The sequence below is a fragment of the Aquarana catesbeiana genome, linkage group LG11 (genome assembly GCF_042186555.1).
Source record: "Aquarana catesbeiana isolate 2022-GZ linkage group LG11, ASM4218655v1, whole genome shotgun sequence".
Taxonomy (NCBI): domain Eukaryota; kingdom Metazoa; phylum Chordata; class Amphibia; order Anura; family Ranidae; genus Aquarana; species Aquarana catesbeiana.
Genome location: NC_133334.1, coordinates 111,047,994 through 111,062,379, shown reverse-complemented (window position 1 = coordinate 111,062,379; position 14,386 = coordinate 111,047,994). Strand labels below are relative to the sequence as shown.

At 40.5% G+C, this 14,386-nt stretch overlaps 1 protein-coding gene across 1 annotated transcript in view; it reads left to right on the top strand.

The window, feature by feature from the left end:
- LOC141112990 (uncharacterized) overlaps positions 1 to 10,540 on the top strand; it is a 72,117-nt gene extending 61,577 nt beyond the window's left edge. Inside the window, exon 6 of the mRNA XM_073606066.1 lies at positions 9,058 to 10,540. Within this exon, the coding sequence (XP_073462167.1) occupies positions 9,058 to 10,011 (954 nt within the window). The 3' untranslated portion in view covers positions 10,012 to 10,540. The remainder of the gene's footprint in view (positions 1 to 9,057) is intronic.
- Positions 10,541 to 14,386: the final 3,846 nt, after the last annotated feature.

The following is a 14,386-nucleotide window of genomic DNA, read 5'->3' as shown; positions in this document are numbered from 1 at the left end:
CTTTACACCTCTCTTCCTCTATGTTTCCTCCCCTCTCCAGGTTTATTATAGCTCAGAGTAAAACCTACAATATACTCATAGTGCTTTCCATAAAATCACCAACATTTATTGAAAATGATAGAATTATAATGATAAATTATATTAGGTGCATGTACTGGGAGCTGCACCACTATTCCACTGTGTGCGAATACTTCCAGGTAATGTGTGATGATGTCACCTTGGTAATGTGTACCATTGGGGAGCTTTCTCTTCATTTCCTGTCCCCGAGACTCAACAGGAAGTAAGAGGAAATCTCCCAAAGTGAGGAAAAACACCCCTCTTAGACAGTTATCCCAAAAAACATGTCCCCAATGAAAGATTTACTGTAACCTCTTGTTCTGTGGAAAACTTTGGATTTCCCATAAGTACAATGTACAAGTACAAATGGATGAATCTCCCCTAAATGGACAAAGACAGCAATAAAACCTACATAGGGGATATAACCCTTACCAAATTTATCTAAAACAAAAAAAAATAATTATATATACATACACACTATATTACCAAAAGTATTGGGACACCTGCTTTTGCACGCACATGAACTTTAATAGCATCCCAGTCTTACTCTGTAGGGTTCAATATTGAGTTGACTCACCCTTTGCAGCTATAACAGCTTCAACTCTTCTGGGAAGGCTGTGCACAAGGTTTAGGAGTGTGTCTTTGGGAATGTTTGTCCATTTTTCCAGAAGCGCATTTGTGAGGTCAGGCACTGATGTTGGACAAGAAGACCTGGCTCATAGTCTCTGCTCTAATTTATCCCAAAGATGTTCTATCCGGTTGAGGTCTGGACTCTGTGCAGGTCAGTCAAGTTCCTCCACCCCAAACTCGCTCATCCATGTCTTTATAGACTTTGCTTTGTGCACTGGTCCAAATTACTTTTGGTAACATAGTGTGTGTGTGTGTATATATATATATATATATATATATATATATATATACACACACACACACACACAACACACACACAAACACTCAATCCTGAGTACTAGATGAAATTTCTGTCTGCTGCTTCATTCCTCTGATATAAGCATGAGTCGCTTCTGACAAGTTTTCTTGCCACCAAGAGAAAAATGGTGACGGGGAGGGCACAGTCTGTGATTTACAGCCTCAGCTCTGTTCCTGTGAGCTGTGTGAAGGGGGGGGGGGGTGTCCCTTCCTCCAATCAGATCTCAGAGCTCTCCTCACTGAGTGTAACTTCAGCTCTCCGCCCCCTGCTTTTCAAAGCTGAGAGATCCTGTGTAAATTCTGTGCTTTGAATGGATGTAGGGGAAAGATGACTGTAGATAAACAGGTACACCTTATGTAGGAGGATTTAATCTCTGTGTATCACCTGAGGCCAGTCACTTCACTGGGTACAATATATGTAAAGGTTTATGACCACTTTAAACCCTCCCCGCTGACCGTACGCACATATGCGGCCTCGGCTTTAAGGGGTTATACTGTTTTTTAGAGCGGGCACCCGGCTGTTATCCCGAAGGAGCAAGAGGGGACGTCCCCCCCTCCCGCCGCCTTCCACCGCTCTTACTGGGCCTCCTGTCCCACTGGGAGACCCAATCTGCGTTCCAGCACTTCCGCCGGCTAGAGTCACAACGTCACTTCCGGTTTACTTGGCTGCTAATGGCGGCAAATTAAAAAAAATGACAGTATTCAGAATCACCATTTTGGGTGATCTGAATATTTTGAAGTGCAAAGGAGGAATTTTGGGTCTTTTATACCCACGATCTTTCCATAAAGAGTACCTGTCACCACCTATTACTATCACAAGGGATGTAAACATCCCTTGTGACAGCAATAAAAGTGATCAAAAAAAATTTTCTTTAAAGAGACATGGTAAAAAAGAAATAAAATAAATAAGAATTTTTTTTTTAAAGCGCCCTCATCCCCGCGAGCTCGTGCAGCAAAGAAAACACACATGTAAGTTGCGCCCACATATGTAAACAGTGTTTAAATCACACATGTGAGGTATCCCCGCGATCGCCAGAGCGAGAGCAATAATTCTAGCACTAGACCTCCTCCAGTGTCTTTTTTCACAAAAAAAGCGTTTGAAAGACCACTGTGCAAAAACAGTGTGACATAAAATATTGCAACAATCGCCATTTTATTCTCTATATTCTCTGCTAAATATATATTATATATATACTGTATTTATTGGCGTATAACACTCACTTTTTTACCACGAAAATCGGGTGCAAATAGCGTGTGCGTGTTATACACCAATACTTCAATTTGAGCTGCCTCGGAGGGGACAAGGAGGGGGCCGGACGAGCGCTGTCAGATTACATACAGCGAGAATCTCCTGTTTACTTGGCAGCCTCTGTAATAGGAAGTCCTGTCTCCTGGGCCGCCATTGGACCACTGTTCTGTCTATCATAGGAGATTCTCTTTGTATGTAATCTGTCGGCGCTCGTCCCGCCCCCTCCCTGTCCCCTCTGGGCTGCAGGTGGACGTCAATCAGGCTGCACTGATGGCAATGGTGAGGCTGCTGCATTGAAGGCAATCGTGAGGCTGCATTGATGTGGATTGATGAGGCTGCAGATGGGCACCGACCCTTATTTTTCTCCAAAGTTCCTTATTTAAAATTTTTGTTTTTTTCCTGAAACTTCCCTCTTAAAATGAATGTGCGTGTTATACGCCTGTGCGTGTTATACGCTGATAAATACGGTATATATATATAATGTTTGGGGGTTCGAAGCAACTTGTAAACAACAAATGTCAGAAATAGGCTTAGGCATGAAAGGATTGAGTATTTTAGCTCTATTATTCTTTTTTGTCTTCATCCGACAACATAATTTTTTATTATAGGGTCATCTTATCTTCCCAACACTTTCCACCTTTTTATTGTCAGTACTGCTGGACAATAGTTTCTATGATGAAACTAATAGTACAGCATTTTGACAAAAATAAAATAAAAGCATAATGGCTTGTCTTGCATAAAACACAATTGTCCAGCAATCAATCCAGCAATCTAGCAAATAGGATCTGTTAAATGCTGATTTTTCAATTGCATACATTTCAAATCTGTCTATAAAGGTTTTATTAGATGAGCATTTTTACTAACCTATACCTTGTAGTCTGTGGCCTGCTCCTGAAGAATTTAAGAAGGGGGATACCCCCATTACCCTCATCCCCTTTTTCCCCATTTCCTTCTTTTTTTCTCTTTTTCTTCTCTCTCTCTCCATCCTTGTCTTTTTTCCCTATTTTTTCACTTCTCAGCTAACAAGCAATGTGTTTGACATATTATAACAAACCTACCTTTCCTCTCCTTATGGCAGAAACATGAGACATTACAATTCCAACAATAAGTTGCAAAGTCCATAAATTTGAAATCCATACTTCACCTAATTGATGCACTGCCTCATTCCCAAAGATTCACTTACCCCATCCACACAAGTCTTGAAAATACAATGGATCCCCCCACTAGACAACCCCTGGCTGTCAGGTCTCATCAGGTTTTTGGATTACCAATGCATGCTGTTGCAAGCTTGAATACTATGTATGCCTTCAATCCTCATGCATGAGGAATACAAATTACACATTGTCTATTTTTTTGTTATTTAACTTTTCATTAAAACCTAATAAAAAAAATGAAATTGAACAAAGGTTTTACTAAGTCCCTTACTAAGAAGACTGATAATTGAGGTATTTGGTGATGTCCTCTTGTAGTACTTGATATCTTCTCTGCAACCTCTAGCTAGTTGAAAATTATTAAAGGGTTTGCCATTTCTATTTCACTAAAATTGGAGCATTTGCAAGAGGTCTTTATCTGCCTTATGCAAGTTTATATTTCTCATCTTGTATACAGGAACTGTTGGGGGTTAGGTTCACGTTTGATTCATGGTTAATTATTTTGTCTGTTAAAGAACGTTTATTCTGAGCAGTCAGTTTTGTGGTCAGGCACCCCTTCCAGATTTACATCCAGATCATTGACCTCTACTGCAGCAACAGTACAGTTTGGTCCTGAACAGTGGTTAAAACACATCTCAACCTGTCCCTCCAGCCCAAAATGTGACTGTGGATTTTATTATGGCTTAGGGGAATGTCCTAACCTGTGCTCTTTTTTGGAAAATATTGAGCAATTACTATAGCCCATCTCATTCTTACTTGGGATTCCACCCAGAATAAGAAAACATGAACCTTTTGGGTTTCTTCTACTAAAGTGAACCTTTTAGTAGCCAGGACAGTGTTTGGAGTTCCTGCACTGCATCACATGACCCACATTTTGAGAAAGTCATTAAAATACCAAATTACACTTTTAAACTTTTACTTCCTAATACTACCCAAAGCCTGTAAACTGTGCCTTTTTATAGAATCCGTTGCGAAAATATTAACTGAAAAATGCACACACAAACCAAAATAAAATGTATAAAAATGCACCATATATTTCATTAAGGGTCGGGTCACACCTGAATTGCATAATACTTACCCGAGTCCCCACTCGATCTAGCGCTGTGCCTGTCTGCAATGGTTTCCTCGTCTCTCCAGGGCAGAAAGACAATAGCGGGAGCCATTGGCTCCTGCTGCTGTCAATCAGATCCTGTAAACATAGAGGGGGGGGGCCACATTTATGGACACACACAGCAGGGTTCAAGAGCGCGCCTGCACGTGTGCCACCATAGGAAGCGAATACCATTGCACAGAGCAGGTAAGTGTAAACCTGTATAAACCTGTTTACTGATATAATTTAAGAAACAAAGGTTTACAACCAGTGTAAATTTGGCAGCAAATTTCGATTTAGTTTTAGCCTTAGGACTAAAATGACATTTTAGTTTTAGTCCCATTTTAGTCTTCTACAATTGTTTTAGTTTTAGTCATATTCTCCAGTACATTTTAGGCGACTAAAATGTCCTACGTTTTAGTCAATTAAAATCTCCAGTATATTTTAGTCGACTAAAACTAATTTTAGTCGTCTAAAATCTAATGGGTGTAATTCAATTGTAATGCATTCGTTAACTATTCTCTACAATTTGCAAACTCATTATATACTGCTGGAGTGAAAAATCTAACATGTTATTTATTATTACATTGAGGTATGAACATGCACTACAGACCAGTGATAATTTTTAAGTCAAATTTCAATTTAGTTTTAGTCTTAGTCCTTTGACTAAAATGGCATTTTAGTTTTAGTCCCATTTTAGTCTTTTGACTAAAATGCCATTTTAGTTTTAGTCGTATTTTAGTCATTTCAGTTGTTTTAGTTTTAGTCGACTAAAATAATATTCATTTAGTCGACTAAAATGTTTTAGTCATTTTAGTTGACTAAATTAACACTGGTAACAACCCTTTTAAATGTGGTGACTGCATTGCTTTTTTGGGCTTTTTTTTTATCTGGTGATCCAGCCAGTAATACGCTTTCTTAGGGGGTCTCCACTCAGGATGGAGGGGCAACAGAGGCACTTTTGGACAGCAGCAATGTCAATCTGGGAAGTGTTATATGCACTCAGATTTAGATGGACTTGACTAACCAATTGAGGATGAACACAAAAATGTATGGTTTGGAGGGATTCTTTGAGTTTTAAGTCTGTAAGGGCACTTTCACACTGGGGCGGGTGGGTGTCGGCGGCTCTTTACCGTCGTTTTTGCAGCGCTTTTCACCTGATAGCGGGGCGCTTTTAACGCCCGCTAAGGGACGAAAAAGGATTACAAGTGCTGGCAAAGCACTGCTGCAGCGCCTCTACCCATTTTCAATGGGCAGGGGCGCTCCTCAAATATGCTGCTTGCAGAACTTTTTTGAGTGTCCTGCCAGCGCACCGCTACAGTGTGAAAGCACTCGGGCTTTCACACTAGCGTGAGAGGAGAGGCGCTTTACAGGCGCTATTGCGCCTGTAAAGCGCCTCAGTGCGAAAGTAGCCTAGTATGCATTTGTGATTTATGTAAAAATGGAAAAAAAAAACCAGCAGCATTAGGCTTAATCTCTTAATAAACACCAAATCTAACAATAATACTTAAAGTAGTATTAAACCCAAAAACAAAAAATGTAATATATTGATCTTACCAACCCTTAAATTGGTACTAAAGGGAAAACATTTTTACCGTAATACATTCCCTGCATTAAGATAAAAAATGTTCCAGCGTTTGTATTGGCCCCTCACCCCTAAATACTTACCCCCTAATACTACCTAATAATACCTAATAAATACTTAAATACTCACCCCCTAAATACTCACTCGATCTAGCCCTGTGCCCATCTACAATGGCTCCCTCTTCTCTCACAGGATAGAGAGGCAGAGGTAAAAACCATTGTCAGAGAGCGGGGCAGAGTCATGCTGTGTGTGTCCTGGGAACACTGGCAGTGCTTTTTTTCCTGGCTCTAAAAGCCCCTGCCACTAAATGTTGCTAAAAGTCTTTGTGTGCATGGACACATAGGATAACATGCAGGGGAGTTTAAAGGCAGGAAAGTAAAAAAACCCTAACGCCCCTAGGGGCAGCTGCAAAAACATCCAGTGTGCATTAGGCCTAAAACATGCATGTTGATTATAATGGGGCTGGTCTATAAAACTGGATGGGAGGTGAAGTGGTTGTTGTGCCCAGGTATATTTCACATTATAGTTCCTCAGGTTAGTAAATAAATAGTATCTGTTTAGTTACTATGGGCCACATGTCCAACTTTACCTTTCTCCAGTCTTATATATCAACCTCATCAGTGCTTTTTCTTTCTATTTTCCCATCATATTCCATCATACTAACAGGTAGCCTCCCTTCTTCGATATTTACCTGCTGATGTGTTGGATTCAGTGAAGGTTCCCCACCAAGGTCCTGATAGCAGCCTACAAACAGAAGGCATTAAATGCCCATCATCATCACATGCCATCACTTCACAGATGAGTAATTTAGCTATCAGTAGTGGCAACCTGAAAAATACTGGGGAAGAGAATACAGCGGAGTCTCAATCTGCACCGAGAGTGACTGCTTTTAGCCCTTGGAGTCCTAGAAGGCAAAAATCAATTTCTGCGCTTCACACACTGTACACCTCCACTGAGAGTGAGTGCAGCTTGGAGGATACCCCACCTACCTGCAAACTCCTATCTCCTCGCTTCCCTAACCTTGGGGAGAGCTTTTCTGACGACCGGAAAGATGATCAATCGACTGATGTAAGAATATCAATTTATTTAATGGGTTGTACAGGCAAAATATATTTAAAAGAAGACACAGCTTTTTTATATTGTAGGTCAGGCCTGTACAACTCTGCTAACACATGCAGTATATTGCAACTTTGTCCTGACCATCACACCTACCTATATGGCAAAAAGAATGTAGCCCCCCTTTAAATTCTTTAGTTTTGGTGTTGAGGAAATTAAAGCGGAAGTAAACCCATCCATAAAAGAGTTTCATTTCCGGCACGTGCCGGAAACGTAACACTCCCATTGGTTGTGCTCTCAACCAAACTGTCAAACCATCCAATGGCTGGTGTCATAACTGATCACATGTGCAGGCATGGCAGTTGTAGATTAAATAGAGGCAAAGATAGCAGCTTCCTTGGCTGAAAACAATAGGGGGGTTTACTTACACTTAGTAGCCTGCAGAGAGCCCAGACCTCAACACTACTGAACACCTGTAGGATTAATTGATATGCCAATTGCAAGCCAAGTCTTTTCGTCCAACATCAGTACCTGACCTCATAAATGAACACACATTCCAACAGAGACACTCCAAAAACTTGTACAAAGCCCCTCCAGTGGATTGAAGGCTGTTATAGACAGGGCGGGGTGGGCAACTTTACTTTAATGCCATTCCTTTTGAAATTACATATTCAAAAAGCTCATATACTTGTAGATATGAAAGTCAAGCCTTTGCAAACTTTTTGCCATATAATGCATATGACTAACATATCATGTGAGAATGCGAGACAAGTGATCTCAGATTAAAAATTCCGAGAGGTTTTTGCTGCACCCTGGGAAAGCACAAGACAGGAGCAGAAAGACAGATTTTGTACAGGATCGTGAATTAATGCAATATCTCTTCCCTGTGCTGCTCGAAAGGTATCATTGTGCTAATATAAATTAGGCCCCTGGCACCTTGTCAGGTGTTCCTTTGTTTTAAAGCCGTAGTAAATTCAGGAACTACAAAACGAAAAAAAAATTCTCCCTGCAGGGTGAAGGAATAATGTGCTAGTATGCATTGCATACTAGCACATTATGAAAGACTTACCTTGAAATTAAGCCCTCCAGCGGCACGCTGTCATCACTGCACAGGCTTCCATCTTCACCCGGTCTTCCTTCTTTGGAACACGGGCTGCAGGTGCTTGACTGGCCGAGCCACGATGATGTCACTCTCGTGCATGCATGCGGGAGTCACGACCAAGGCACACAGCTCTGATGGAACTGCACAGGTATGCCCCTTCTTTACAGCGCATGCATGGTGACGTCACCTGCTGCTGCTCTGTAGAATATCTTCTAAACGGTGCATGTTTAGGAGATATTCATTTTAACTACAGGTAAGTTTTATTATAAATTTACCTGTAGGTAAAATCTAAATTTAGAAGGATAAATCTGTTGTAGATCTGCACAAAAGTATTATAGTTGTTAGTTCAGTATTGCAGGGGCTGTAAATAATAATAATAAAAAAAAGCTGTGGTAAATCCTTTACTAAATGAGAGGCTGCCTGATTTGCACAAAGTACAGTATATGCCTCGTTCTGTGTTTAACTTAGTTGACAAATGTTCCCCTTTGTAATATGCATTTCTACAGTACAAACTAGGAAGAGTAAAGCCCTAGGAAGAGTAACCAGATGCCCTTTAAATTTCTACAGTGCCTCCTGTTTTTTTTTCGCACGTGTTATTGGCAGGACAGTAATTGATGACTAGACCATTCAAAAATACTTGATTTCTAGTACAGCATCATGATAAAGTGAAACTTAAATAACACCTGTAATAGTTGTGATGAATATTGCAATATTTTGCTAAAGTAGAAAATAAAAGTCATATTATGGACCTTGGAATGGATGGTGCTTTAATGTTTTCTAAAATATATATAAAATACAGGTTTCTTTTCTTTACCAAATCTCAACAATGTATCCCAACAGGGCTGTGATTCCAGAACAGAACAAAAACATACAGGAGCTTCAAAGTCTCCATTACCCATACCTAGTCTCCTGCCTGCACATCGAACCCCTCAACGTAACCATCACTCCAGGACCAGCAGTACTGAAAGCTCTGGAGAAGATCCCATCATGAGCTGGACAGATGCACCTTCATATGAACCACCACTGGATTACAACTCTGCCCAAAACATTTTAGATACCCTTTTGGGGTTGAAAAATTCTGACACAAATATTGTTAAACCTGAAATTGCTGGTGGCTTTTCCTCTGTTGACGCTTCGAAGATTGATGGGCGTCTTATTAGAAGTGAAAATAAGTACTTAGAGAATCCAAAAAGTGTTGCTCCAAGAATTGACACAAAACATATGTCTTATTCAGGAGTAAACAAAGATTGTCTAAACATTTCTGGTAAATGTTCTCAAAATGATAGCATACTTTGCAACACCCACAGTCCTTTGCCCAGTCCTGTTAGTGGAGACAGCAAATTGCCCCCACTACCAGCCAAAAGAACTTTAGTTCCAGAAAGTTTTGGCAATACTTGTCCAGCCCTGAGCCCTGTAGGAGAAGTTGGTTTTCGTCCAGTAGGAAAAAATGAGGGTTTGATCCATCATAAATCAGACTTTCTTATACCAACATGCTATTTGTCCTCATCCATGCAATCTACAGATCCTCTCATTCAACATCCTGATTCATTTATGCTTAGGAGCCCATCAGGAACTGAGTTGGCTATGGGGAACTGGGAAACTAGCCAGAGACATCAGCAGGAAGGGCAGAGGGAAAGGAAGCCTAGAAAAGAGAGAACGGTGACTTTCAGCACAATTAACAACGATGGTCAGTCAAAGCAAAGTCTAGTGACAGTGAGATCAAAGTTCATGTCCAGCAAGATTGCAGATCAAGGGCAAGAAGACAGTACATCAATGGACTCGACCCTACTTTGAAGAGTTCGACCAGAACAATAAATGGATATTCGCAAGTTTGTTTTGATCATAAAGTTGGTGATAGAAACAAGAAATAATGAATGCTTTAAAATAGAACTATAGGCAAAACTTTTTTTTTTTTTTTTTAATTTTGGATAGAGCGAGGTGGTTATTTTTCAACATTGTTGTTCCATTGTAGAGATTTCCCTTCACTTCCTGTGCCTTAGCCAAACAGGAAGTTAGAGGAAATCTCTGCAAACTAAAAGGTAATAATTGGGGACCCCCAGGTCACCAGAACTAGCGTCCCTATTGGAAGATTTCCCCTCAATTACTTTTCTGGAGACAACCCAAAATGTAGTATTTTCTTTTATATTCACTTTCAATGATACTGGTAAACAGGACAAATAGAGAGGGTGAATCTCCATGGGAGCACAGACAGTAGGGCTAGGAGATTTTCTTAAAAAAAAAAAATCTTCGATTCTCTTAAAAAAAACTCGATTCACGATTCGAATCGAGTTTTTTTTTGGAAACCGCGCCGGTCCCGAGGCGCTGTGGGCATGAGCTTTTAGGCGAGGTCCACGGCGTCCGGCCTCGCGGACTAGGCCGAAGCCGCAGCCTCACCTAAAAACTCCTTGCCCGCAGCTCTTCAGGCCCGGCGCGGTGTCCGCGCCGGTCCGGAGGCGCTGCGGGCATGAGTTTTTAGGCGAGGCCGAGACTTCGGCCTAGTTCGCGGCGTCCGGCCGTAGACGCGGACTAGGCCGAAGCCGCGGCCTTGCCTAAAATCTCATGCCCGCAGCGCCTCGGGGCCGGCGCGGTGAAAAAAAAAAAATCTAAAAAAATCGATTTGCTTAAATTTTGAATCGATTTGACCTCTCAACTCGATTCAAATTTAAATCGATTTTTTTCCCAGCCCTAACAGACAGCAATAAAAACTGGCAAGCATTCTAATAGCTCTGCACTCTATCCAAAACTAAAAAAAAGGTTTACCTTCAGTTATACATTAACTTTATGTGTTGATATTATTTAAATGTTCCTCAATATATAGTTTAATTTTGGTAGGTCAAACATCTCTAAGTTTGCTGCTGCCATTATATTCAGTCAGGTGTAGCTACATGAACAAGGGTCAACAAATGAAATATATTTTGCTTCTATATACAACAAATATTTGGAAGGATTAATGCAGTTCACAATGCATAGGCACCGGACCTCTATGGACATCTAAAACTGGAAGTAGAACAAACTAAATTCATTTTTCTTGTTTAAATTAAAATATACTTTGCATGTGTGTTGGGAACATTGTACCTGGGAGAAAATCTATTGTGTGCTTCCTGCTCTGATTATTAATCTCACACATCTGGGCAGTGGTATTGATTACTGAATATTATCGTTCTAATATAGAATGGCAGTTGATAATGGCAACATATGAGATCACATAACCCATTCCTTCCTTCCGTACACAGCAGTTTGGCATGTGATGGGAAACAGGAACACTATTAGTCAGTGTACAGTCGTTGGAATGTCTGTCTTAACCATTATAATAAGCACATACTGATGCAAATTGTGTTGACTTGTTGTTTGCTAGTATTACTATTATATGATATGCTGTGTTATCTGTGTTTGCATTAGGGTATTGCATGAATAATAAAACGTTCTTCTGTATAATATAGGATTATTTAACAGCTAAATTAAAGGAAATCTATCATGAGCGAAATATACAATCTGTACTTGCTTACCTCTTCTTTTGAAAATGCTAGTTGCATAGATGTTGTAGCAAAGATTTGGTTTTAATGTCACTGATCCAGAACTAATATAGAGATAAGCGTTTCTTTTATGACAGGTATCCTTTAAGTATCTCTAAAATAATAACTCCTTTAATATTGTTAGCTGCTAGCTAATGTAATTTGTACATCATTAAAATTAAAAGCTCTTGCTGTCTTACAGTAGGAAATTATCAATGCTCTCATTACATTAACTTACAGAAATTTTAAAGCACAACTTTGGACATTTTTTTAAAATAGTTCCCTATAAAATTAAAAGTAGTTCTGGCTGCAATACACACCTCCTCTGTGGTGCTGTCCCCCACAGTAAACTCATTCCACCACTAAGGCTCGGTTCACACTAGGACGACTTGGGATCCGACTTGTAAGCCCTCAAGTCGCCCCAAGTCGCCCCAGAAAGAGATTCACATTACAGTGAATGGGAGCGTATTAATAGACACTACTGAAGTCGCTCCGACTTCAGTGCGTACTCCCTGTACTACTTGGATCCGACTTGGTAGGCGACCTGTACCATAGAAATCAATGGAAGTCGCCTCCAAGTCGGATCTCTCTCTACAGTCAAGCTACTTTGCAGTGAAAAAATTTAGTTTGCCCAGGCAAACCCCTCCCTCCCAGAGAACTGATTATCCTGTGATTGGCCACAGCCAAAGTTGCCTGGCCTGGAGGCGACTTGAAGTCGCGTTGTAATTTGCTAAAGTCGCGCTGAAGTCGCGCTGAAGTCGTGTTGAAGCCGCGTTGAAGTCGCCATACAAAGTCGCGCTGAAATCGTGTTGCCCCTGTGTGAACCGAGCCTTAGTGTGATTCAACCCAGAAGACTGAGGACATAATGTGAGTGTAGGGTGTCATGTGCTTGCCCCATGAGAGCGTGTCACTACTACTGCACCCCACACTACGCTCATACCAATCAAACAGGTTTTAAAAAGGTTATTTACTTCTTGGTAAAAAGTACAAAGGTAAGAAATCTTAGCATGAAAAGCCTTTATCAGATTTTTTCTATTGCAATCTGTGTCCCTGTTTGGATTCATACCTGGTTAAAAGTACTGACTAAAGTTTTACTTTATTTCTTGAAACTGTTAAATGAACCATCTAGATTTATTTGTACAGTAAAAGGAGATCCCATGGTTATCAGTTTTAGGCCTCACGTACACTGTTGCTGCTAAACGGACGTTTAGGAGCAGTTGGGCATTTTTTTCAACTGCTCCTGAACTCTCCTCTATGTTATCTTATCAGTACATGTACACAGGGTCATTTATAGTCGTTTCTAGGCAGTTGAGTTTAGAAGCTTTTTTTTAACGCAAAAATGGTCTCAGAAGCTGAGTTTAGAGGCATTTCAAGCGCCAAACGCTTCTAAACATGGCTAAACGCGGTAACTCGCTTTTAGCCGTGTTTAGTTTTTGGTTATTTTAAAAAGAATGCTTCTAAATGCAAATGCGGCAAAACAGACGTTTTAAAGTGGGTTACTATCTGTCAAGTTAAATAGTTTTGGAGAGGTTGTAAAAACGTCCCGTGCACATGAAGCCTAATGCCCTGTACACACGATAGGATTTTCAGACAACAAATGTTGGTTGTGAGCTTGTTGTCAGAAAGTCCGACCATGTGTATGCTCCATAGAACATTTGTTGTCGGAATTTCCGCCAACAAATGTTTGAGAGCAGGTTCTCAAATTTTCCGACAACAAAATTCCGATTGTGTGTACATAAGTCCGACGCACAAAATTCCACGCATGCTCAGAATCAAGCAGAAGAGCTGCACTGGCTATTGAACTTCACTTTTCTCGGCTCGTCGTACATGTTGTACGTCACTGCGTTCTTGACGTTTGGAATTTCCGACAACATTTGTGTGACCCTGTGTATGCAAGACAAGTTTCAGCCAACATCCTTCGGAAAAAAATCCACTGTTTTATTGTCGGAAAATCCTATGGTGTGTACAGGGCATTAGAGTCCACAAGTTGATACTTGGGATAAAGTGGTTGAAAGACAAATAGGCTGTTTACTTTGCAAGGGACGTTTCCCTTAGCTTAAATGTGGTGAAAATTCACTTTGTAAAGAATACCCAATCACGTGCAATCACATGACTGGATAAAGGAAGTCAGCAGAGTTTCACCTCATTCACTAAGCTAGGTAAAAATTCCTTTGCAACATGAACAGCCTAGTTTCCTTTAGTAAATAAACCCCAAGGAGTTTTGAACAACTACGATTATGGGTGAGAAGTGCAAGATTATAGAAGACAAGAGAAGAGACAGTGAGAAGTAGATGAGATTATGGAAAGAGATAGGGGTAGTGAGAGGAAAGGTTGGGGTGCCCTATGGGGTCAAGCTGATCAGGTTGCATGCCAAGTGCCATTTTCCTGTAGAGGATTGCAGAGATTTCATGTTTCCGAGTCAGATAGTGTGCAGTAACCTTCTGGATATCCAAAGTTGACTGAAGTTACTCAGACGGAACACTAGAATGTATCTTAGGACCGTCTAATATGTCTTACCACTTCCTGTAACCAACACTGGATACAACCAAACCGGTTTCCAATTCAGTTTTAATTATCTGGGAAAACAAAGCAAGAAATAAAACTGGTCACCGAGTACATGTACGCTGTTTTTTCCTATTGCATAAAAACGGACACAA